The 27,672-nt window shown below is 36.6% G+C and overlaps 1 protein-coding gene across 1 annotated transcript in view; it reads right to left on the bottom strand.

Moving 5' to 3' along the window:
- LOC131435434 (protein lethal(3)malignant blood neoplasm 1) overlaps window positions 1–26,947 on the bottom strand; it is a 40,495-nt gene extending 13,548 nt beyond the window's left edge. Inside the window, exons 1-2 of the mRNA XM_058603310.1 lie at window positions 26,537–26,947; window positions 8,682–8,799 (exon numbers count right to left, since the gene is read on the bottom strand). Coding sequence (XP_058459293.1) covers window positions 8,682–8,799; window positions 26,537–26,554 — 136 coding nt within the window. The 5' untranslated portion in view covers window positions 26,555–26,947. The remainder of the gene's footprint in view (window positions 1–8,681; window positions 8,800–26,536) is intronic.
- Window positions 26,948–27,672: the final 725 nt, after the last annotated feature.

The following is a 27,672-nucleotide window of genomic DNA, read 5'->3' as shown; positions in this document are numbered from 1 at the left end:
CAGTCTTCCTAGATATCAAGGGGGCTTTCGACTCAGTTTCAATACATATCCTATCTGAGAAGTTGCATAAGCATGGTCTTTCACCAGTTTTGAATAACTTTTTGTATAATCTATTGTCCGAGAAACATATGCATTTTGCGCAGAATGATTTGTCGACAATACGATTCAGTTACATGGGTCTTCCTCAGGGCTCATGTTTAAGCCCCTTTTATACAATTTTTACGTAAACGACATCGACAAATGTATAAACACATCTTGCACGCTAAGACAACTTGCCGACGACAGCGTTGTGTCCATTATAGGACCCAAAGCTGCCGATCTCCAAGGACCATTACAAGATACCCTCGACAACTTGTCGACATGGGCTCTTCAAATGGGTATCGAGTTCTCTACGGAGAAAACTGAGCTGGTTGTATTTTCAAGGAAGCGAGAACCAGCACAATTACAGCTTCAACTAAGGGGTGAAACTATAGCTCAGGCCTTCACATTTAAATATCTCGGGGTCTGGTTCGACTCCAAAGGCACGTGGGGATGTCAAATTAGGTATCTGAAACAAAAATGCCAGCAGAGAATTAATTTTCTTCGCACAATAACCGGAACTTGGTGGGGTGCTCACCCAGGAGACTTGATCAGGCTGTACCAAACAACGATATTGTCCGTGATGGAATACGGATGCTTTTGCTTCCGATCCGCGGCGAACACCCATTTCATCAAGCTGGAAAGAATTCATACGATGAGTCTCGAAGTGCAGGCGGGCGTTATACCACTTAAAAACCGATTCTGGGATCTCTCATATCGATTGCTGATTCGATGCAATGTCTTGAATCCGACGGTGATTGAAAACTTCGAAAGGCTTGTCGAGCTCAATTCTCAGACCCGTTTTATGTCCTTGTATTTTGATTACATGGCTCAGAATATTAATCCTTCTTCGTTTGTTTCCAACCGTGCTCATTTCTTGGATACTTCTGATTCTACTGTGTTTTTCGACACATCCATGAGAGAAGAGATTCGTGGGATTCCGGATCACGTACGCCCTCAAGTGATCCCTAATATTTTTTATTATAAATTCAGAGCAGTTGACTGTGAAAGGATGTTTTACTCTGATGGGTCAAATCTCAACGGATCCACAGGCTTTGGTATCTTCAATAAAAACATCACCGCTTCGTACAAACTCAGTGATCCGGCTTCAGTCTACGTCGCAGAATTAGCTGCTATTCAGTATACTCTTGAGATCATTGAAAATTTACCCAAAGACCATTACTTCATTGTCACGGATAGTTTAAGTTCAATAGAAGCTCTCCGTTCAATGAAGCCAGGAAAGTATCCCCCATATTTTCTGGGGAAAATACGGGAACACTTGAGAACTTTATCTGGTCGGTCTTATTTAATATCCTTAGTCTGGGTCCCTTCGCATTGTTCCATTCCGGGAAATGAAAAGGCAGACTCATTGGCTAAGGTGGGTGCATTAGAAGGTGAAATTTATGAAAGACCAATCTGCTTCAATGAATTTTTTAGCATTTCTCGTCAGAGGACACTCGAAAGTTGGCAAACTTCATGGAGCAATGACGAACTGGGAAGATGGCTATACTCCATTGTTCCCAAAATATCGACGAAACCTTGGTTCAGGGGGATGAACGTGAGTCGCGATTTCATTCGTGTGATGTCTCGACTCATGTCAAACCACTACACATTCAACGCACATCTCCGGCGTATTGGGCTCACGGAGAGCGGTCTCTGCACCTGTGGCGAGGGTTATCAGGACATCGAGCATGTCGTGTGGTCGTGCGTAGAGTATCGCGACGCCAGGTCGAAGCTACTGGAATCCCTTAGGGCCCGAGGTAGACCACCTGAGGTTCCGGTCCGAGATGTGATGGCGAGTCGGGATAGTTCATATATGTTTCTCATATATCAGTACCTTAAACACATTAATATCCAAGTGTAATCTGATATACCTCGCTCAGAAAGTATAATCTCCACCTACAGGTTCGACACTAATATCCGCCCGATTCTCTCGATCCCCGTCCCTGTCCACCATCTTCATTGGAACTAACAAGATCTTTTTTTTTTGTCACTAACTATTCGTTCCCCCTTTCTCCGTCTCTTCACCATCTCGATGGCAACTAATTAGATCTTTGTAGTTTTCAGACATTTTGTTTCCATACCCCCTATATACCTCGGTTTCCACAATATTTACTTTTTTTTTCATTCTCTTCCGTAACATCACCATCACCGTCTACGGTTCTACGCTCCAGTCGATGACCAGCATGCGGGCCACCCGCCGGGCCTTCGTAGCCTGGGGGTGTTTCCCGCGGACCCACACGAACCGAAAGGAATCGGCCATAGATAGCGCCATCTGGAAGACCCATGCAACATACAATGGATTCTAGAAAATCTAAGACGACATAATCTAATGATACTATTCTAGTTTTAAGTTAGTCGTTAATTAAGATTAGAAAATACCCTTGGCATCTTAGAGCTTAAGCAGTGTGCCTAAAAATATATTATATTGTTGAATAAAAAAAAAACCGAAGGAGAGTTGATTCATAAGTTCATTACGAGACTTAGCTTTAGTTTAAATGAACAGCTTTCTAACCAAACAGTGTATATGTTTTAAAAGTATATAGCAGAACAAAACCCAGTGATTGCAACATCTACATTTCCAAAATTGGATTGAGCCTGGAAAAAAAGACATGATCAAGAGACTTTTCGAAGCTTGAATTAATCCTTCTGGTAGCTGTTAAATAAATTTGAGCCACAGTTTCTATTATACGGAAACCAAATATTTGTTGCAGACAACATTAAGTTAAGGATTTTTCCCATACCAGTACAACTTTCTAGTTCTTTGCAAAAACAGGAAGAAAATGATTCCCAGATTATCAGCTCGAATTATGTCGACAAAATAAATATAAATACAAGAACAATATAAAATCACTTATTTCGGCTGACTGAGTTTTCATTCGGGTTTTGCAGAAAGTTTTTTACGGTTCTTGCAAAAAAGATGATTTTAAATGATTTTTGCATTGCGAAACTCGTGTCCGGCTTTTGCACTGGATATTTTCATTCGATTTGCGGTTTAGAGTATAAGACGCTGGTCTAACAAGGCAGGCTTAATATGTTTGAGTCCTGACATGGAAAGATTATTTGTTTCAAGAATACTTAATCGGGTTTTCAAACTAAGTGAATACATAGATATACTGAAATTTGTAATCATCTAATGTTCATAATTTACTATGCAGTCGCATAAAAAGTACGACATTTGGCTCTTCTCATTGGAAAATTGATTGATTCATTATTTAGCATTTCAGAATAACACTCATTCGTTATTAGCATTTCAGAATCACGAATACCGAATACAGTATCTTCGATTTGAATATATCTCTCGCTACGAACTGCGCCAAATGTGCACGGTTTTCTTCGCTAGCATTTATTTATTTGCAACTAAGTGTAAGGAAAAAAGGAAGAGGATGAAAATGACACGCAAACCGCTCGTAGATCGCATGAAACGAGCGCGCCGCGCTATCTCATGCGACAAGAGCGCTTGAGTCTCGTTCTTGGCAGAATGCGATGAGATTATACAACGAAGCGGCATAAGCACGTCGCATGCGCGTGGTTGTCTTATGAGAATGAGAATAAATTTGTCTCAGCGCAAAATAAAGAGCGCGCGTGCATAAGGTCTGCCTAAAAGGAAATAAACAAACGCACTCATGATGATGCATACTTTATACAACAGTGGTGTAAGTTGTTAGTGCGAGGGGAGAAATTTTGCTTTCTCTTCGTCACAGAGGAGATGGATCACAGATCTCTGATGACATCTGCCAAATATATTTAATTCACACCAAGCTATTGAACAAACAACGTCATACATTTTCAATGTCGAATTTTGTTCCAGAAAGTGATAATTTGCGGAAAGCATTTTCATTTTGTTGTTGTCAGTTGAACAAAAGGTAATGGTGATCATGGTTCATCAGAAACAACATGCAAAAGATGGTTTAAACTGTTTAGACATAATTATTTTGAGGTAAGGTATCAAGAAGGTGGAAAACCATAAAAAAGCTAGAAGATGCCGAGTTCCAAGCAATATTGGATTAAGATAAAACTTCTAATCAAAAGCGAATAGCAACTATGTCAAATGTTGCACAACAAACAAATGGGTGTCACATGAATTGAATGAAAGACAGATGAAAAACCGATAAAAAACACTTGTGAAATTTTGCTTCAAAATCACGAAAAGAAACAATTCTGAAAAGAATTGTTACTGGCGATAAAAATGTTTTTTTAAGAATCGTAAATGAAAAAAAATCGTGAGTTATTCATTGCAAAACCAGATCGATTCGGCAAGAAGCAAAATGCTCTGTACTTGGAGGAATCAGAAATGTGTGGTGGTCATTAGCTTCTGTAACCTGGTGAAACTGTCAAAACTAATCACTACAGACAACAAATGATCAATTTGAACCATGAATTGATCGAGAAACAACCAGAATTTGACTGAAGACACGGAAAACTAATTTCTGTTACACGACAATGCACACAAAGCAAACCTGATTCGGGATACTATTAAAGCACTTGGCTGGGAGCTGCTACCTCTCCTGTCGCGTTCACCGAACTTAGCTCCTTCCGACTACCATTTGTTTTCATCGATGGGCCACACATTGGCAAAAGACGAGCATTCCCGTTGACGTGGTGTCCCGAAATTACCAGAAAGGTGATCAAGATGTGTAGAAAGCAATGACCAATATTTTGATTGATTTTTTCTAGTTTTTCCAAAGCTAGCGCTCTGTATTGATCGAAACAAGTGGTAGTCAGATGGTACCAAATCTGGGTAACGAGACGAGTGGGACAGAATGTTTCATTCACTTTTATCGAAACAAGTATTCGAAAACTCGAGAGACTACACGAAAAAGATTGAATAAAACATGAACTCATTGAACCGTAAGGACAGCACTGAAAGATGCGGTGGAGACTGTGGATTGATCGCAGTGGATAGCAGACGAGGTAGCCAGAAGCAGTTTGATGCTAATTTTAGTGGCAATGCCGTCCGATATTGTAACTACAAACTTCTGATTTGAATGAAACAACTGCTTCTACAAGAGTAATTGATATGAACTAATGTATGGCTCTTAAGCTAAAAATTATATGTTGGTGACTAAATGACTGTTCTTTCTGGATAAAAAGGTTGTTTTGATTAAAAACTTGTGGTTTTGAAGATACCTTGGTTGAGGTCTTCAACCTATTAATACTCAATAAAATTCACGAGGCTGGTTGTAATTAGTTATTTAAAATAAATATGGATGCCGGCTAACATAAGAGAAACCCTCGTGGACAACTAGGAAAGAAAGTTAAATTGTACGATAACACATGAATGAAAATGAATTGTAACTATATTTTTTGCGACGGACCTTAATGGCCGTTATAAAAGGTTCGAAACATACAAAAAAAAGTTATGTAAAAAGTTGAGGACTACGTCTTTGATTTCTATATAGGGGTGTGAGTTCTGATATTATTCTGGAAGGTGTGATGCGAAGAGCGAGGATCGACTCGGTCTTCCGAAATTCGCTACAATGTATTGACTTCGTTAACGACTACGATGTGACACGTAACTTTGAGAAGATGATGGAAACACACATCGGACTGAAAGCTGAAGCTAACCGTATCCGCTTGGCTATGAATGCGTCGAAAACCAAAGACATGGGAGGAAGATGCTCTAAAGGAGTAATACTACGCCTCTCACCACAAATATTGATAGATAGTGACGATATCGAGGCGGTTGGCGGGTTCGTGTATTTGGGCTCACTGGTGATGGATCAAAATCGTACAAACAGTGGTCAGGTTTTAAATACCTACATAATGACCAATTGTAAACAGTTTTTCGATTGCATTACACCTACAGCTTGAAAATATTACTACGCATTGTCTCGCGTGATATAATTATATACTTTAAATAATCGATGGTGGAATGTTCCTTCAATATCGAGCAGTGTCCAATTTTCCCTATCTTTCAAGCCATTATCATTTCCTCTAACAGAGACGACAGTTCCATATCCATAAAATCACGGGTTTTTTTTCGAGTTCCACTCATTATTGCGTGTGTTCGAATTTAAGAAAATCGATAATGCCGCAGAGAAAGTTGTTTTGCGCAATAACAAGTGATCCTTCTGCGGGTTTATTCGTGCGAGAAGCACAAGAGACAACGGTTTCCATAGTAACTACGCTATTCAGTGCATGTGCTTGCGTCTAAACCGTTTGTGAATTTGTATTGTGCGCCGTCCGCATCGTGCGAGAGACATTTTCATCGAAACTCACGCAGGATGACCTCGGTCATGGAGTGTTGTATGAGCGCGATCTGCACCTCTCATCGTCAACACTAACAAACTAAACAGTCCTTTTCAGAGCATCCGAAATTCTCATAGAATTATTTTCGCAAAAAATTTTCGCACAGACAAAAATAAGTTTCCATGGAACTCAAAAAAAACACTGCTGTCTAAATGTTCAAAACTGATGTTACGAGCAATTTTGACAATAGTTGTTTAGGCCTAGGTTTAGCTTTTGGCTTAGCCATCGAAACCATCACTTTTGGTCTACTTAGACTACTAGGGACACGTCAATTCATTGATAAATTTCGCTTCATGAGATTCCAGAATCGAATAACAGGCCAGGTGTATTTCTTCAAATTAAAAAAATGAAGCCACTGACTTCCCGAGAATGTTGTTTATTTCGCTCGAAACTTGTCAGGAATTTATTTGAAAAAAATACGCAAAACCGAATGAAATACACATAAATGATGACGGTTTGTTGATTGACAAAATTCAAGCTTTCATAATGATGCCAGAGATCTGCAATTGTTTTACGCAATCTGTTTATTGCGCCATCTTTTATGAAATGTGGAAGCGTACTTCTAGACCTTCTAGTTGTCGGTTTATTGTTTTCACCACTGTTAATAGTACTTAATCCAAGATGTTTGAATACTCTTTTAGGCAATTGATCATTAGTTGACATCGTTCTTATCGAGCCAGCAATGTTTCTGCAAACTTGGAAGAGGAGATGTTTCTGCAAACTTGGTTTTAATGAACAAATTTGCCAAAAAAAACTGATGATTTGGCAAGGGATTTGTAGTTGCGCAGCAAAGCCCAAAGTATTCGTGACGAATAAGACGGTGACTCGAAGCTGTACGAAAAAAATGCCTCAAAAAACGCGTACTACCTTTCATTAAAGCCCATAAAGGTCCCGTGAAGTTTCGACCAGATTTGGCAAGTTGTCACTAAAGCCGGAAAGTCATACCATGGTACCGTAATAATAGCATTGATTTCATTGATAAAAACTTAAATCCACAAAACTTCCTACAGTTCCGGGAAGGGTAAGAAAACTGGGAAACTGGCTCGAGATGTATCTCAGATGACCAAAATGTGGAACAAATGTGCGAAGAAAGTTGACTCCGGAGGTTTGTAGGGTTTGAAGGGAAGAATCAAGAAGAAAGTGCGAATTTTCATTAGAAATGACTAGTATTGATATATTTTTTCTTAAAGTACAGTGAATTTCCTTTGATTGGATGTATTAACCTTATTTGTACGTCAATTTGTTACCGAGATACAAAAGATCCGAATCCTAAATGAATATAGTGTTTGTTACGTTAAATTTTCTTTGCTGATTTTATAAATTTTCGTTCATCTTTATTTTCTGTATACAGTTTTTAAGAGTGACGAATAAACTTTGTACAATTTTATCATTTTTGTACAATCAGTAGAGTCCGATTTACAATAATTTTAAATAAATGCTTGCTTTAACAAAATCAGCCTTCGAATTGGCATCAGGTGTGTAAAATAAAAGGTTTGCCATCGTCGTACCTCCATCAATAATTCAATAAAACATTTATCTCCAATTTTTTCTTAGATTATCAGAAATAATTTACATTGAAATTGAACAATGATATATGCAATTGGTTTAAAAGGACATCCATGAAGAGATGAGTGAAGTTTAGAAAAATTGTCTGAAAAATTTCCATTGACATTTTCAAGTTTGGTATCAGTAGTCAGTTTCAGTTTTCCTAAAAAAATGATCGATTTTTTCATGAAGACACTTAAGGCTGTAAAGAATCAAAGAAGAATACTGTTTTGTTTCCTTAAATTCTTTTTTTGATTTTGGAACTTTTAGGTTTTACAGACATTGTTCTATTAAAAAAAATGGCACTGAATGAAATTTTTACACTAGGAATTTAAATAGTTATTGAAAGGTAGCCTCGAAGAAAATGATCACTCTTAAATGATTGTCAGAATTTTTAATGTTTTTGATTCTCTGAGGTCAAGATAATGATCACGTCCACCCAAAAAGACTCCTGTCACTGCAAAACCCGGATATTATGGCTTATTTGAATTTCACCCGCAGACGTTCACATCAATACTGTTTAACCATCTATCGAAGCTAAACGTTGTTTCGTCATTAGCCGGATTCAAATCACTCAATTTATCTTCTCTACCGCTGTTGCTCCTTGTCTTCCTTAACATATCACAAGCTAACGTTTCCCATCATTTTTCATTCGAGTCAAAATACCGCAAAAAAAGAGAGTGGACCCCTGATAACAAGTTGCTGTCTGCAACACGTTCGTATGACATCACTGTCGTCATCTATTTTGTGCGCAAACGGATTCACCGTTTTGCCTCCGGGAGGAATTGCTGGGATTGGTCTCCTACCTTTCGATTCTTTCCGATGCTGGTGACCTTCGATGTTGAAGCCAAACTCGTACGGTCGAATCGGGCCGTCATAATACTTGGATGCTGCCTTGACCAGGGAGAGCAGTAGGACAACGATCTGCGGGAAAGAAACAGCATTGATAAATGTTTAGAAGATGGTCGTTTATTTTTGCGTGTAGCATACGAAATGGGATTTTGGGCGAGGCAATTGTAGTCTCAATCAACCCTTTGGTGACTGAATGTGCTGTCTCCAGACGCATCGAAATAAACGTCAACTTGAATCTCAAACTGTGGTGTTGAAGGGGTCAGAGTGAAGATTTAGAATCAGTTTTATTATTTTGGATTTGCGCAGCCTTTTTGCCCATCCCCATGAAAAAGTTGAATTATTGGATAGGTTTGAAATCGATGCGATGTTATTCAGATGACCTGACGTTTAAGAAACAAAACGTTAGAATCATAATAATGTCAACCAAAGAGCACTTTTAGAAACTTTATTGGTGAATGGAACTGCTGGTGAAGTTGGCTGCTTCAATCTACAGACTAATAGGTTGCATCCAATGCCATATAATATTTATTTTATTTTGGAATTTTATTGAGTAGAAATACGACTTTGGATTAATGGAATGCATTGACTTTAGCCTAAAATCAAGCGTGTTTGGATCGCATATATAAATAAACTTAAGATGGTTTGAATTGATGACTATTGGGGAAAAAATAAGCTGATGATTCATCTTTAACAAGGAAAGAAACACAGAGGTGATTGGTGACACTTTTGAGAGCCACCAGTACATCATTTCATCTTCCTATTGTATCGCGCTTTTCTTAATCAAAGGTACTTCTCTGAATCATTTCTGCTGGGCTGAATCTATGCGGCAGGTAAACCTAGTCGAGTGACTTGATTTATTTGGATCCCGAACAAAGCAACCAAGCAAAATTAGTTGGCAATTCTGCTCCATTAGTGGCTCGTAAAACGTGATTCTATTAGGGATATTCTAAATAAACTACAATCCAATTCACGCTTCCAGCGATTTCATGGGCCATCGACCGTCCAACTATTAGCATAAACATTTGATCCAATTTACGATCGTTTCACACTAATGAAGCTATTCGGAAGCAACAACACGATAGATATTTTATATGTTCTATATTCGATGTAAGTCATCATCATTAGGAGCTAATGCTTAAAACATAAGCGAATGATCATAAATTCCATCGCGATACAGCCGATCCGATCAAAGACATTTAAAAATGAAGTGATGATTCCGACAGACCGAGGTAAATGTGTTATTTTTCCCTGAACCGTCGGAAGCTCTCCGCCAGATTTAGAATCGCAACGTTGTAAATAAACGCTGTAAGCAATAGCTGAGCGCTGAAATCCGCTAAAGCTCAGCAGATAGATGTTAGATAACTTAACCCCTTGACAGTGCGAGGTGCCCGATTGGATGAAAGCAATGGCTCTAATGAGCTAGAGGTGGTGAATCGCCACTGTATGCAAGATCCTATCAATTACATCATCATTCGGAGTTGTTTTCGTTGCTTATTCTGGACCATATTTTGTGTCCGAATTTTTTAATTTAGTATTTTGTTGGTTTTGAGTTAGGTAGACAATCAGTAGATGCAAACATGCCATAAGCACTTTAACTGCCAATTTGACATAAATTTAAGTGACTAAGCATAGCCAAAGTAAGTTTGTATGTTCATCAACTAATAGACCTACAAATTTGGACAATGTTTTCCATTTTCCACAAAGAGGAGTAAGGGAACTATCTCGTACCACCACTCAAAATCTATTGATCATGATGCGATCGATTTTGGGATGTGGTGCGAGATAGTTTCTTTACTCCTCTTTGTGTAGAACGGAAAACACAAGTTCGAGTTCTTGTGGATTGAATAACATGAAACATTACATTTCACTAGGAGGAAGTGTTCTTGAATACGGAATTACATTTTGGGCTCATGTTCACATCGGCCTTGACAGAATTGTCTTCGATTGCCACGTTACGAGAATCGCTGTGCACTCATCAACCTATCGAATCGGCAAAAAGACGAGTACTTCATTAATTTGAGATTTTGAGCACTCAAAATTCTGTATTTCTGGTACCAAATAAAACCTTTCATTTGGTTCCATTTCATCATTTTTGGAAATCGGCTCAGTTATTACAGGTAAATCGATGTGCATTCTGTTTCGGAATATTCGACCGTTAATTCTGGAACTGAAAACCAGAAACCGGTAAAGCCAAGTTTGTACAAACACCAACTAACGAGATCTTGAAATTCGAACGGTTTTGAGCCAAGTGGAAAAGACTTTTCTGTTTTTAATGCATCGATCCTTCTAAAAACGATTTGAAATTTTCAGCACTCAACGCCCAATATATCAGGATCTAGAAACTGGATCTCGATGAAATTGAATGTAATACGGGATAATAACACGTTTCATTTGAATATAAGTTAGTGAAATAACCACCAGAGGTTCCAGAACTGGTAAAGTCAACTGGCCCCTTCAGAAAGGAAATCTTAAGTACGGGCCCAGCTTGACATGTTGCACATTTTGCCATTTGCAAGTTTGTCTACACTAATGTCAGCCACTACACTTCACGACTACAAAGTTTGAAAATTCCACAAAACCTACAAAACCTACAAAATCTACAAAATCTACGAATTCTACAAAACCTACAAAACCTACAAAATCTACAAATTCTACAAATTCTACAAATTCTACAAATTCTACAAATTCTACAAATTCTACAAATTCTACAAATTCTACAAATTCTACAAATTCTACAAATTCTACAAATTCTACAAATTCTACAAATTCTACAAATTCTACAAATTCTACAAATTCTGCAAATTCTACAAATTCTACAAATTCTACGAATTCTACAAATTCTACAAATTCTACAAATTCTACAAATTCTACAAATTCTACAAATTCTACAAATTCTACAAATTCTACAAATTCTACAAATTCTACAAATTCTACAAATTCTACAAATTCTACAAATTCTACAAATTCTACAAATTCTACAAATTCTACAAATTCTACAAATTCTACAAATTCTACAAATTCTACAAATTCTACAAATTCTACAAATTCTACAAATTCTACAAATTCTACAAATTCTACAAATTCTACAAATTCTTCAAATTCTACAAATTCTACAAATTCTACAAATTCTACAAATTCTACAAACTCTACAAATTCTACAAACTCTACAAATTCTACAAATTCTACAAATTCTACAAATTCTACAAATTCTACAAATTCTACAAATTCTACAAATTCTACAAATTCTACAAATTCTACAAATTCTACAAATTCTACAAATTCTACAAATTCTACAAATTCTACAAATTCTACAAATTCTGCAAATTCTACAAATTCTACAAATTCTACAAATTCTACAAATTCTACAAATTCTACAAATTCCACAAATTCTACAAATTCTACAAATTCTACAAATTCTACAAATTCTACAAATTCTACAAATTCTACAAATTCTACAAATTCTACAAATTCTACAAATTCTACAAATTCTACAAATTCTACAAATTCTACAAATTCTACAAATTCTACAAATTCTACAAATTCTACAAATTCTACAAATTCTACAGCTGATCATTGATCAGTGATTCACAAATATTCTTTGGAATCGTATGATCTTTCATTTGAATCTAATCTTGTGAAAATCGGTGTTACCATCTCGAAGAAAAGTATGTGTCGGATTCAAATGAAATCATAAAGGAGAACATACATACAAAAATATATTTTTGATCTCGTCGATCGACTCAAACACTTTGAGCAGCAATTAAACTAGAGAAATACAATCATTCCAATGCCATACTTGTAGAAGGATACGGCTTTTGCCTCAAAATAGGTTTCACATTCAGTAATTGCATCTTTCTTTGAGTTAATTTTCATATCGGCGAGCATTTATTTTTGATCAGTGGATAGCCAGTAGTTACTGGAGGCCAGATCTAGACTATGCGATGGGTGAGGAAGAAATTCGAAGTGTAATTTGTTCAATTTAACCATCATTGCCATCGTTGTTCAATTTAAGGCCATCGTCCAAGTACCATGCGCTCGGATGGTTTTTTGAAATTTTCGATGGAAAATTTTCCAAAACCAAAAACATACAGACCTTTGAAAAACTTTTATATATCTGCAGGGTGAAAATGGCTGAAAAACTCGGAGGATTTTCCGAGTGTTATCAATAATAGCTCTAAAAAAATGAGCGTTTTTGTGATCTTTTATAATTATTTGGAAAAATAATGCGATGATATGTTTTTTTTCCAAATATATCTTATGCTGGTTACAAGGATTACATTCAGACACATTTTTGGAAAAGCTTTCCACGCTTTTTATGTAAAATCAACAAACTTCATATAATCGATCTCGTTGCATTTTGATGATTTGGAAGTACTAAATGAAATACATATTATTTTACAACAATGCTAATGCACTTTCGAAGCGGAATAATGATAGTTTTGTAAAGTTTTCTTAGTTTTCCACAGAATAAGATTAACTTTTCAATGAACTGAAAAAATCTGCATCGTTGCAAAATAAGTTGTATTTCATTTCGTACTTTCAAATCGTCATAATACAACGAAAACAGTTATATGAAATTCGTTGATTTTTCATGAAATGTGTCTGAATGCAATCCTTGTAGCCACCATAAGGTTTATTTGAAAAAAAAAAAAAATCATGTTATAACATTTTTTCCAAATTATTTGTGAAAAATCACAGAAACACTCATTTTTCAAAGCTATTTTTGATAACATTCGGAAAACGTCAAACTCTCGGAAAACCCTCCGATTTTTCAATCATTATCACCCTGCAGATAGATAAAAGTTTTTCATAGGTCTGTATGTTTTTGGTTTTGGCAAATATATCAAATTTTCCGATGGCCTACCATCGTTGACTTGTGAATAATTGTGTATTGTCTTGGTAAAACAGTAATTTATTCGTCGACATATCAGGTTTTTTTTCCTTGATTCTTGCATTTAAACGATCTAACAACAGTCTGTAGTATATTTAGTAGTTTTGGTTTCGAAGTGAAATGATGGATCCATGTTTCATCAATTTCCACATATCGACGCAAAAATTTAATTTATTACATGTTAACATGACCGAACACTGTGAGTAAAGATGCACCCACTTCGAAAAGAGATCTCTCGTGGTCTTACGTAATTGTAGAAACACTGCCTTCTGATATCTTTACCGCCTTAGCTATCTCACGCAATTTAAATTTACGATTACGAAATAACCAATGACTTTTTTATGTTTGTTGGAGTTATCATCACAATTGGACGACCAGAACGTTCTCCGTCATCCGTGTCGGTACTAACATATTTGAATCTTGTAGAAGCTACACAAATGGTTCTCTTCGATGGAGCAGAGTATGTAAAACATCTTTGAAGCCATTGCTAAGCTTAAACAGTAATTTTTTGTCATCAAGAAGCAATGAGAGATAGTTTTAAAAGCATTGTTTTGAAAATGTCGAAAGTAGCTTCATTTAAATGGCTGTCACTTTCGTTCGGAGATTGGAATGTCTGAAACAGCACACATCAGCTGTTTTTCCAAAGAAGGGCGAATCTAACATTGACAGCAAATGGAGAAAAACATCGACTAAGGTTTCGACTTTGGTTTTAATTCTCATTTAGAAATTATCGTATATTCTTAGATCAATTTTTGCTAAATCGATGAGCTGTTCGTTTGTCTTTAAAAGGAATGCAATTTTTTCCACTTTTTCTATATATCCACTGAATAAATAAACATAAAAAGAGTTTCGCCCGTTTTCGATTTTGATTTTTCGTAAAAATAGCTGGCTTCTGTGACTAAGACAAATCGGCGGTTAAATTTATCGTTTCCTTTACTATTTCCAATAGCAAAAAACTCGGAAACCATCTAAAATACCGAAAATAAATAGATTCGCCTTTCCTTTCTAGCAATTAAAATCTCTATTTATCAGCATGGATTTATGCCTGGTCGTTCAGTCAGCACGAATCTCTTAGATTTCACTTCCAGTTGTTTTTCGAGTTTGGAGAATAAAGTACAAATTGATGCAGTATACACTGATCTGAAAGCAGCTTTCGACCGAATTGACCACCGAATACTCTTGTGCAAGATGTTGCGGCTGGGCGCCACACAAATGTTTACTGACTGGCTACGCTCTTACTTATGTGGTAGAGTCCTGCGAATTAAGCTCGGCTCTTGTGTATCATCTTCGTTCTCAAATTTATCAGGAGTTCCTCAAGGTAGCAATCATTCTTGAGGACATTTGGCGCTGTTGAACATCTTTTTGAATTTGATTAACCAACACACAAATTCGCGCAGAAAGTACAGCGATCTACAATTTTATGATTTGACTAATACATATTCATTAGGACCATTTTATTGTCAAATGAATAAATTTAATAATAAATAAATAAATAAATAAATGAATAAATAAATAAATTGAAGTATCGTCCTGTTTGTTGAGATGGGCGAAACTTACGTAAACAAATGAAATGACATTTTCGCCTTTTATACATAGTTCTTTGTATTACTAATATTGAGATTTTTGCAGAATTCGAATTTTTAGGCATTTATTTTGAAGCATTTATTCGTAGGAGAGAGAAACTTGATATGTTTACTTTTGTAAGATTCGCCCTTCTTTGAAAAACAGCTGACATAGTCATTTGAAAGCTGATACTCCATAAACGTCATAAAGATTCGACAATGATATCTCCATCTGTGCGTCATTCACATGAATTATAAAGTGATTATTACGTTATTACGTTTATTACGTTTTTGAGTTTGATGGCACCAAACCCGAAAATGAGAAATATTTCGAACACAGCTGTTTACAGGTTTTAAAATTGATTATTATTTATTTTCACGCATCCAATGTTCAATGTATTCTAAATCAGTAATAAATTTAACGCTAAAAGAACCCGGGAATATTAGAGAGGTTCGTTGCACTGAAACAACGTCGAACGTCATTGTTTGAGAAGATGCCAGGTGTGAAATTTTCCCCACAGGAACGGTAAACCAGTCAACATGCATACGTTAACCGACCTAACGTAACCCGTTAATGACTGCATGACATCCGGGTTAGAATTAGCCCCCAGTACGAAGCGATCGATCAACAGAACTCTTAGCGGTAGCACGGTCCATTTGAGCTTGTTTGCCAGGGAAGACGACCGAAGACTACGATGTACGCGAGGTACAGAAGCGCACTGCATCGTGGTAAATTGACTTCAAGTGATTGAACAAACATGTTAAGTCGTGACATTAGCATACTGTCAAATAAATGGTTCTACCACCGTGGGTAAATTCAAGGTGACTAGGTTCATGCAGTAATTTGCGATTTGCTAATAATTTTGATAAGGTATGCCGGTTCGCAAATGTCATCGAGTTGCGGTGACTTCATGTTCACGCGATTGGATTGGAGTTTTTTTTCTCTCGATTTGTTGATTTAAATGTTTTTAAATAAGGCCGTATTTTAGTGTTTCCTGGGTGGGAATGATAAATATTGATGCTACAGTTATGATTCATCGCGGCACGTCAACCACAGCTGGAATTGATAGAGCCGTTAAACTAGTAAATGATTATTCACACCTGATTGCTCAAAGGATTACCATAAAAAAGTAACTTATTTGCTAAGGACATCTCGATACACATCCTGACGTAGATATGGTGCCTGCGGCGGTATAAGCTCAATGAGCAATTAATGTACCAATTGAATTATTCATCTCTAATGTCACGACATCAGCATTCGATTCATTGAGATATTGTTGTTCGATGATATTGAGAATCATAAGCTTTGCCATGTTTTATGGCTTAGATGATGTATCAGTTTTCCCATGAGAAACTAGCTCAACACTGGTAAAAATTACGTGAAATTAAATGATAAATTTGACGAATTTAGGCGCAGTTATAACTCGCGAAATATTAATTATTCCTTCGTATTTTGCGAGTTTTTTCCCTGCTCATATTATTTAGCGATTTTTTTTTCGGTGTGTAATGATGACCATATCTGACCGTAATGGTAATCATCGGTTGAGTGTGAAATACGATAAAGTTATCTCGATAGAATGCGATACCGACTGTGAGGAATACTTCATCGCCATAATCAATTATACCCTTTTCCAATGCATAAGAAATTGCCTTTTAAATGATGGGGTGCATTGAATTGAAAATCGACGGATCTTCGAAAAATAAACTGAAATCCTTATAAGGCGACTCGATTTTTAGAACAGCAAAAAATAATAATGCTAATGCTGTCTAAAAGAAGTAATTACTTTAGGACATTTGATTGCAATTACAAACGACAGCAAAGTCAGCAAACACATATGCAGTAATCCGTCGATTTCGCTTCTCCTAATCCTTGGCATATGTACTTGTTGAGATTTATTTCTCTTGTTCTACCTAACAATATCAATTAACGGTTGCGCTCAACATGTCGCTGTTCGTTATGTCCGCGCCTTATCACGAACCCGTGCAGCCCCTCTTGATTAAACGATCACGATCGCTGCTCATCGGCCAGTTTGCTTCGAGCTGTGAACAGTCACAACATTGCTACGAAACTAGTGACATTTTATACCGTGGTTAGTTAGAATTTTTAGTTTAATACCACTATGCCACATCTTGGTGAGATGATAAATGATTGCTGGTTATTTGCATACGTTCGTACGTACGCACGGCTAACCACGGTGAGTTATGGAAAAAGAATTTATTTTGTGGATTTTCAAATTTCCAAACTTCCAATCAATTTCAAATGTTAGGAGTGTTTTTTCAAATTATCGAGCTGACAATCGACAATCTAACCAAATAAAAATCACAATACGATTGTTAGTTCTGATTTGGTTTTGAAGAAATCCTGAACTTTTCCTTCCAATAGCGCTCATTGGTTTCCTGTAGCACTTCTCCGCAGTTGTGATAGCTTCCTGAGTCAGACCAAAATTTTTACAAACCCATTGTGAGTTTTAATGTATCCAAATCCAGGATAGGTCAAAAACTTAGTTGTGGAGAAATTTTTAAACTTAGTGAAAGGTAGACCAAGTGTTAATGGATTTAATTTTCCTCAATCCTATATTGAATACGGGGAGAACTCTATGGAATTTTATGACACGGGATTTGTTTTGACTTGAACACGTCTTACATTGATATGAGGCGCCTTTTCAAAATTCACTCTGTACAAGAATGGGCAGAACTTAATCGTGAATATCACTTTTTTATATTTAACGCAGTAACATACGCAGTTTTTTGCCTTACCATCGAAAATATATTCACCAATTTATGATAAAAATTTCAGTAGTTTAAGATGACCATAAATATTTCAAAATTAAAGTTTTCTTAAGTGTTTGGTAAGAACGAGCATTAAGTTGAAATTCAGTGCCAAAATAAGGCGCACCAAATTTTTGAACTCATTTGAATATATTTTTCGAATTGGCGAAGAAGGCTTTCTGAAGGCTCTCTGTTAACTTTTTTGTTAGAATCACGCTACAGCCCAGATCACACGAACTGTTCTATTGTTGTTATTATTTGTATTGGTCTACAAAATTGGCAGCTTCTACTATATTTTCAAAGTTATAAACACAAGCACCTTATTTTGGAAAAATAATGTAGTTTGAACTTGAAAGAATTGATTAGTAAAAATTGGCCATTCGACTCAGTTCATCGAGTTGAGCAAAATCTTTGTGTGTGTTTTTTTGTTTCGACTATAGAGGTTGTAATCTTTAGATTATTCACCTCTTCGGGTTAGCAAACTTTTCTGACCCCATGTGCGGGGGATTGGGAATCGAACTCAGGCGGGCTGCGTGAAAGGCATATACTTAGCTATCACGTTATACCCGTCCCCTGTATGTGAGTTGGTGTGAGCAGTGCAGTAAAACTTCATTCAATTCAGTTGAAACTGAATGTGGAACACATTGACGATCTCTCCACTGCAGAAAACTTCACTCTCTGACACACACAATGTTTGCTGACGGCCCGAACGAGCAGCATTTAGTTCATCACTAGTTTTTCTTCAATCGAGGCTCAGTTTAATTACCGTCAGTTGATCTCTTGAAGTAATAAAATATCTCCTTCAAAAGTGTGAGAGCGGCCTTCAAATGAGGTTCATGTAAACATTCGAATTGGTTCAAGGTAATTGATGAAAGTCTAATCAGATAGCTGAAATATCAATCACAGAATACACATAAATTAATTGTTTTCTCCTTCAGTTTTCATTTTTAACATTTTACTTCATTTATTATTCTATTCGTTCGAATCTGCTTAGTACCAAGAGCGAAGACAATGAAGCAGCTATACTACTTGGCACTTGAAAACAAAGCAAGCAAAACTTCAAATGACTAGGTACGATTATTCAACTGACGATTAATTCTGGGAGCTTCACTTGAAAATGGCAGCAAAAGTCAAATGAATTAGTAGGGATATGCTGACGGTCAGCGGCCAGAAATTTCATTTTCATCTTATATTATTCGATTGAAAATGAAATTTTACCGCACTGGGTGTGAGTGTATCAAATAATCTCACTAGGTTTTCTTGGATATGGCTGACCTGATTTTTACAAACTTAGGTTTAAATGAAAGGTCTTGTGGTCCCATACAGAATTCCTGAATTTCATCCGGATCCGATTTCTGGTTCCGGAGTTATAGAGTAAAGTGTGTTGAAAATGGAATACTATCACTTATAATTATAAAGTAAAGTGTTAAAAAAATTATACCATCACTTAAGTGGGTGTAACAAAACACGTAAAAAATGCTCTAAACTGGCCTCATAACTACTTCAATCGGTAGCCATTATCGATAGACGGCCAAACAAACCGATTCCGGCTGATCTTTCTAGAATCTAAGAAAATTATTCTGAAGAATGCCACGTATGTATGAAAGTATTATTGATATGAAAAAGGTATCATTACACCTCTACATGGATTAACACAGGGTTCTCTCTTCAGCTTCTGCTGCACTTTACGGTTACGAGTAAGATAAAGCAACCGGATTTGAAACTATTGGTGCATTGGAAGCCTCAAAATTCAGAGATATTAGTTCATTGAGAGCCTTAGGGTAAAGCCAGAGAGAAAGCGACGCGAAGCGAAACTTGACAGATCGCACGGAGTCGCGCGTCAGAGCTTCGTCCACTCAAGTTTAGCAGAAAAATGACAAGTATATCAGAGTGAACTCGATGCGTTGCGAAGCGACTACTGACCGATCGCATCGCACTCACTATGACACACATGTCATTTTTCTGCTGAACTTGAATGGACGGAGCTCTGCCGCGCGACTCCGTGCGATCTGTCAACTTTCGCATCGCTTCGCTTCGCGTCGCTTGTCGCTTTCTCTCTGGCTTCACCCTTAGAGCTCTGAACTAACTCATACCCATGCATTAGTTGCTTGCTGGTGCCACTTACGTAATAGTTTTCAATTTGTTTATCACTAATCAGAGAGCATCCAATTTATTCAAAAATAACTCTGGTTTCTAGTTATAGAATATTTAAAAAATCATATTATCGCTAGCGCCCCCTGGAAGAAAATAATGAGAAATATTTTGTTATCTATTGTCAAAATCTTTTTTCCGAGAAATCATTTTAGATAGTCATCATGATCATGAGACATAGTAATTTTGACTTTGGAGCCCCAAGTGATAAACTTTTAGTTCCTTAGATACTTCCTATGTTATGATCAGATTCTCAAGAAGTGTCAATGTTTTACCCATTTTATCAATTACAAACGAATGAAATACCTAATGGTCAAGTTAAATTGTCTCTGGTGGAGCATTTTCTAACTAATTTTTCATCAAATGAATTGAATGTCTAGGCTACTACAAAGTGTTTGCTGAAGATAGTATGGTGTTATATGCTGACAGATGCGAGATAATTAGCCAAAATTCCATATGCTTCGGGATGGATTCGTATACCGTTTTCGTTTATTGATCAGAGCAGCCCGACAGTTGACCTAGAGTTGCTCAAAAAACTTTTGAGATGTTTGTTTTAGCAACCTGGAATCGCTCTAGATCGGACTCCAATCGCGTAGTTTCGCTCTGAAAATTTTTTCGGGTTGCACCACGCATCCATGCGAGTTTGTTTATTTTTTCTTTTTTTATGAGCTGTTGTTTAGGATGCGTATCACGTGTTCGTTTTACTCGGAGTCAGAGTCGCCCGCGTGTAGGTTCAAAAACGAAAACGGTATTAGTATCAATAGGATCATAATACTAGCCATGTGATGATTTTGTATGCTAAGCATCGGCTGCGATGTCTGTTATCCAGCACATAATCGTTTTTACTTTTCTTTACGTTTAGCCTTAGACAATTTGAACTGCTCTGTACCGACGAGTCTAAGACGAAACGTAAAGAAAAGTCAAGACATTGATTTTTGGGAATTCCTTATAGCCGATTTCCGTGTTCACGTCCCAGTGAATGTTTTTTTCCATAATATTTTTATTTCGGCTCATATACGCTTAAGCTTAACGCGACCGTTTAACAATGATAAAAATTTAATTATTTTTTTCTTATGGCTGGAACTAGTTTGTCACTTTCTTCCTTATAGGAGAGGCATTTTCATTGCTATCCAGCGAATGAAGGGGAAGCAGTGGTTCGCTATTCACGCTCCCGTCCGTCGTTCGCCCAGGCGTTTGGTGCGTTGACAGCTGCAGCTGGCGTACTTTGTTCGATATGGGATACTGATGGTTTCGTTGAGGATACACTGGTATGTTGTATTTGATTTTTTCATGCTCTACGTAGGAAACAGTTTTATGCTCTTTAGTGAATTGAATTGCTTCCAACTCTTTATAAAACTGGATGTAAACAACATTATTTGTCTTGTTGCATTGAAGTAAATGCACACTTTTTTATATCAAGATGCATTTGCTCCTTACGAAAACCTTCAACTTTTCGTATCGTAGATCGAATTTTGCACTACCTGAAATCAACAACAGTTGTACTGTTTCGTATTGGCTGCGGTAGCTTCTGTTCATTTGGTTAAGAAATCGTTCCACTGTTCACTACACAATACTGTACTTGGTTTCTACCGCCCCGAACGCTTTGTTTTATCGACTGACTAGGATGAGATATGAAAGCGAACTGTGGCTGTGAATGGTTGTGACCAACCAAACGTAAAAGTTTACGATCTAGATTATTTGATCATCAATTTTATTTCTCCATGGTTCGTCTAATAAATTTGATCATCATCAGTTCAGCATAAACCACTATCCAGACATAAAATTTCTGCTATGTGCAGAACACTTCATTAGTTTGCACTGAAGTGCAATGTCTTGCCTGACGTGGCGAACGTATACCGTTTAAAAAACAAGGTTGAGTTGCCACATTTGAATCTGCATTTTCGCAGGAGAAAAATTTGTAATTTTGTATATCTGTGTCGGGGGATCAAAAATCTGTATTAAAAATCTATGTATGCAAATGATGAAGAAATCGAAGCACCAACACTTTTTTTCTTCTGAATTTTATGATGTTGTAATTCAAAAAACGTTGGAAGTGACTTTTTTGTTTGGGCGTCTCGAAAAGATGATATGATATAAAACATTTAAAATCCAATCTGCAAATGGAAAACTTGTTCTGTTTAGTTTTACTTTCGTTTATTTGGTATACATAATGTGATTGGCAATCTATCTTCTTAACCGTCTCACATTATGACCGAGGCCATAATCTTTCCGTCTTATCAGAAGATATTTTTGAAAGCATAAGGAATTACGCTATACTAATTGCAAAAAAAGTTAACATTGAAAAATCTTAATTAACAGATGCAGGCGCGCACCCTAAAAAAAAAATTCGAGGGTGGTTTTCATAATATAGGGGAGATCATTTATTAAAACTGGGGTTTTACCGAAGTCATCTCTACCGCGTCATATCTAAGCGCATCTACAAAGTTAATCCATGAATCGATTTAATTGCAAGTTTATAGGATATTTAAGCTGGACAGTTTAACAACGTGTCCGGTCTAAGACCTGTATCGCCTAATGATTTCTTGAGTCTCTCGAAGGCGGAGGGGGTTTGAACCCATAAACTCTCCCCTTACTGTGTACGCTCCTGAGCAGATGGGATTGTATCATTTGTAGTGTTTACTGCCCTTGATATTCTCTTTTAAGTAAGTTTTATTCATTTTTTAGATATTGACACAAAATCCTGATAATGGTTTACTTCGAGAAAAAACAGTATACTTATTCAACATATTTTTACTCGATCATCATTCAATTTTACATTCACGCTATCAAAAATCTGTAAAATCTTTATTTCTGGCGAAAAATCTGTAATCTGCATATACAATGGGCCGTATGAATAAAATGTAGTAAAGTCTGTTGTTTGTAGTATCTTCTCAAAAACATAGTCCACAGAGTAAAACACGTTTGGTTTGGTTTAAATTATTCTACTTCACTTTATCAGCAAACACACGAGTAGCAACCTCTGGACCGAAAAATTCTAGTAAATACTACATGTTCGAATGTTGTTGTGTAGTAAAGTCTCTGCTTTTGACAAGAACGTGATCCACATGTAGCATTTACTACCGAAATTCAAGCATGCTACGTTTTATTCATACGGCCCAATGGGTTGTATGAATAAAACGTAGCATGCTTGAATTTCGGTAGTAAATGCTACATGTGGATCACGTTCCTGTCATAATCAGAGACTTTACTACACAACAACTTTTGAACATGTAGTATTTACTACAATTTTTCGATAGGTAGCTCCAGAGGTTGCTAATCGTGTGTTTGCTGATAAAGTGAAGAAAAAAATTAAATTAAGTTGCAATTTTGCGCAGTAAGTACGTTTCTTGCTTTGTGCATACTTATTCCAGTTTTTCCGGCTCCGAGTCGATTCGGCATGCAATAAATGCTCAAATTCGAAGGCAGCATTAACTACATGTTCGAACTTGTTTTTTTTATTCATATTAAACGCGTTTTACTATGTGAACTTTGTTTTTGAGAAGATGCTACAAACAACAGATTTTACTACATTTTATTCATACGTGGCAACCCCGCGTATACGAATTTTGGCATAACCGAAACATAAAGTATACGAAAATGGTTATGTTCCACATGAACGAAAATAGATTAGTCTCTAAAAGACATGTTGTTATGTGTAGCGATGCTGATAAAGTTCAGGTGTTTTTCAGGATTCGACTGAACATTTATTGTACAGGGTGCTCCATCTTTTATGTCGATATGTAAACGCTGAATAACTTTCGCATTTACCAACCGAGCGATTGCATCAGATGATGATGATGGTCCCACCTCATACCCCTACAAAGGTGTGAGCAGAACGAGTTATCTAAATGATAATTATTATTTTAGCACATATCTTAACCAGTAAACAAAAGAAAACGATCTGAATAATCTAGCAGCTATAGATTCTTTTTCAAAAGAACGACTGACTACAAAATAACATTCAAATATTTCGGATTTACTATCCAGGGTTAATCAAGAAAATTTCCAATCCGGGAAGATCCTTGATCACATCAGGAAACGAATCCGATATCTTTACCAGTATCAGACAGTAATTCACCTGACCCTTCCCGCCGGACCAGTTCATCGCTACAAACATCAGCTACGAGTTACGAGCCAAACCCACTTCCATCAACAACTGTCGATCCCAATATGTGTTTTTTGAATGTCAGTTCAGTACAATTTTGCAATGGATCACTTCACACCGAAACAACGCTCTGAAATACGTCGTGAATACCCAGATCACCTCACGGAACGACCGAAATTAGCTATGCGCCTAATTCGTATTACTGTTTTTGAATTAGTTGATTTTAACAACAAAATTTCCAAAATAACTAATAAATTAGTTAACATTTAGAATTTACTTTGCTGAAAAAAACTCTTATTTTTAGAGAATGTGTTTAGTTGGCGAATATTCTGGACACAAACCAGCAATATTTCAATCCAACACGAAATTCTCATTGACAACTAATTTTGTAATTAAAAGCAGAAAATTTGTTCCTATTTATCTATCACCATCATTACTGAAGGACAGCACAAAAAAAAACAAAAATGAAATTGGTTTTATTAACAAGTTTATTAGTCAAAAACTAATGCATTTGTGCGCATTTTAAGCAATTGTGCGTAATAATGTTTTTACGCGGAACAGTGAAGTGAGTTTCGAATGTTGCACTCTAATTGTTCGTGTCAAATGATGTTTTTTGTATCTTCCAACCTTCCGGGCCACGCCGTCCGGTGCACTACTTGTATTCGGTTTTTGTTTTCCGAGTGCTTAAAGTTTTCAGTGAGAGATCCGATTTCGCAAAGTCGAATGAAGAAAACAGCGATTTAGAAGAAAAATTGTCAAACAAAAATTATGTTTCGTTTATGGCTTTTTTTCCAATACAACATCGTATTTATACCTGCCAATATAGAAAAGACAACCGCGACTGAAATTTTTTTCGGTCGTAGTGTGCCATCTAGTGGCTAGTAGTCATTACGGTGTTAACGTTTTTACGGTGACAGAGCGCCATATAGCTGCAAATTGCAGAAACCAATTCAACCATTTATGTTGGTTGTAAACAACGTTTTATTTCTCTAATTCAACTAAAAAATTAGTTGAATGGATATGAAGTGTGCCTTAGCTAAGAAATGACAGCACGTTTAATTGGTGAATTTAACTAAAAAAAATAGCCATTTCAACAAATATTTTATTATTATTAAGGGAATCAGAATTAAAAAATCTAAATTAGCAAAAGTAAGATTTTTTTGTTTGTCTCAAAAAAGAAAATCAACTATTTTTTTCGCCAAAATGCTAAATTCGGTCTTTCCGTGCTGATTTAACCCCCGCGGACTTCTTTCTGTGGGGTTATCTGAAAAGCAAGGTTTACTCCAACCAGCCTCAAACTATTGACGGGTTCAAGGCAAACATTCGTGCTATAATCGACACGCGAGATGCTCGAAAAGGTAATGACAAACACAGAAAAAAGGATTCATTTTGTAACTACTAATTAATTGATATTGTTTTTAAAAACTAGTCCAAATAAAAAGGTAAGGAAACAAACTGAATAAAATTACATAACTTTTATAAATCGGCTGTTTTTTCTCAAAGTTATTGAATGTTTACATACCGACATAAAAGATGGAGCACCCTGTACTAGGGCAATACATATCAAGAATATCATGCAGCGTTGTTCACATTCCCAAAGATTATAATCGACTGAATTGTCACTTAAACTGGCACCGATTAAAAAAAAAACTAGACAGTTGTGAGGTCTATATTAAAACAATGAAAAACGGAAATGATTTCGGCATGTGCGGCTAACAGCTGTCAAAATAAGAGACGAGACTTGCGTGAATAGTACACTCAACAGCATATGGAAATGAATTTGACTGATCTAAAAAAGGAAATTGTAGTGCTCATCAAAACTTTTGTTCCCAAGCGACCATTATATACATAATTTTTAATACTATCAAATTTGTCTTTGTGAACCCATTTTGAACGAATAATTATCCAGTTTCTACTGGAATGATTATCAAACTTCTTTACTACTCATATATAGTATTTAATACTTCTTCTTTCTTTCAACTTGAAAATTAAGCGTTATCAAGTTCAATTGAATTCATTAAACTTCAAACTATATTTTTCTTTAACCTGTCGAGAAAACGCATCATATTACAGTGAAAATAATAATTGATTTCTAATTATATCGATAGGTGACATAAATTGAAGTAAATTGCACAGTGATTTTTTTCAAAGGAGACGCATAGTCAATAGTTTTTCATGTTGAGGACCTTCTTCTACGGTTCCTGTTGCAGTTGTTATCTATACCAGCTTTAAATAGCAATCTTTTATATTTGAATAAAAGTGGCAGTAGTTATAAGTTATTGGTTCCGTATAAATTCAGCGAATATAATTTTAGTGAAATAACATACTCACAAAGATTTTTATGCTCATGTTCGTAAAATGATCTCCACAAAAATATCAACCTGTATAGAATTCAAATCCAGGACGATCACTGTTTTCACTAGAATTTTATACAGTCAACATGTTGCTATCATCATTTTTAATAATCTCAACCGAAGGCGTCGTTCCTCAAAACACAAGAGAATACATTAATATCACAGAATGTTCGTTTCTTTTGAACACTTTCACTTAAGAGCACAGTCAAAGCACGTCACATCGTTCCTCTCGTTTGAAAACTGCGGCAAATGTTCACTTTCACAAACTGTTGTTGGTAAGTGCAAAATATTCGAAGCAAACCGAATCGTGATCCTCAGCTAGGCAAGCTTTCGACACCCCGGGTACGGCAAGAGTGTTTCCTACTTTTCCCCACGACGGCCCACAGAAGAATACGAGCCGCGGGAAAAACGATCATCGTCTTCAAATCAAACGAAATGTGATTCTGCTGCTGATATCTACGGCCCGTTCTCGTCTATGTGCTCATCTACCTCCATACCTAATCTCCACTGAAGGGGTTCTTGAGACACGGAGAGATTCCCAGTATGCTGGGAATTAGCAGTAATGCGAAAGCTTTTCCTCCGTGTCCAGCGGTTCATTCAGAAGTGAATTTACATACAACTCTACCAGCTCGTCATCGTTGATACCGGCGAGAACCGCGTGTGTGCCCCTCGAAGCGATAACATATGCGCCTATACTTTTCTTGATTTGGCCATGTTTTATGAGATGCGCTTTATTGATTCGTTCGCGTTTGAACGGTGCATCACTGGGTAAGCGACGATCGATCTTTGATCGGCACATCGTACGAGATGTTTTGCGGCAATTTAGCACTTTTGTGTTTGCAATGACGGCCACTGGTACGACGATTGCAGAACTCAGAGGCAGACAATGCTGGCAGTTACTACTACTATGCTGTGAGAGCCAAGAGCTGCCCTTGCCAGGGTTAGGGTCAGCCGGTTCGAGTGGCAGCTTTGGACAATGTTTGCTGCGAATTTTGTAGTTTCGCGACGGATTGTTAGAGGTTCAATCCGTCATGGCATCTCTCATCGTTATGTTTCAATTGATGTTGAAAATAATTACCAGAAACATGAACTTGATTGCACATTATCGCAATT

This window comes from Malaya genurostris, chromosome 3, assembly GCF_030247185.1.
Source record: "Malaya genurostris strain Urasoe2022 chromosome 3, Malgen_1.1, whole genome shotgun sequence".
Lineage (NCBI taxonomy): Eukaryota > Metazoa > Arthropoda > Insecta > Diptera > Culicidae > Malaya > Malaya genurostris.
Note: the sequence above shows the minus strand (reverse complement) of the source record. Positions and strands in the feature narration are given on the sequence as shown.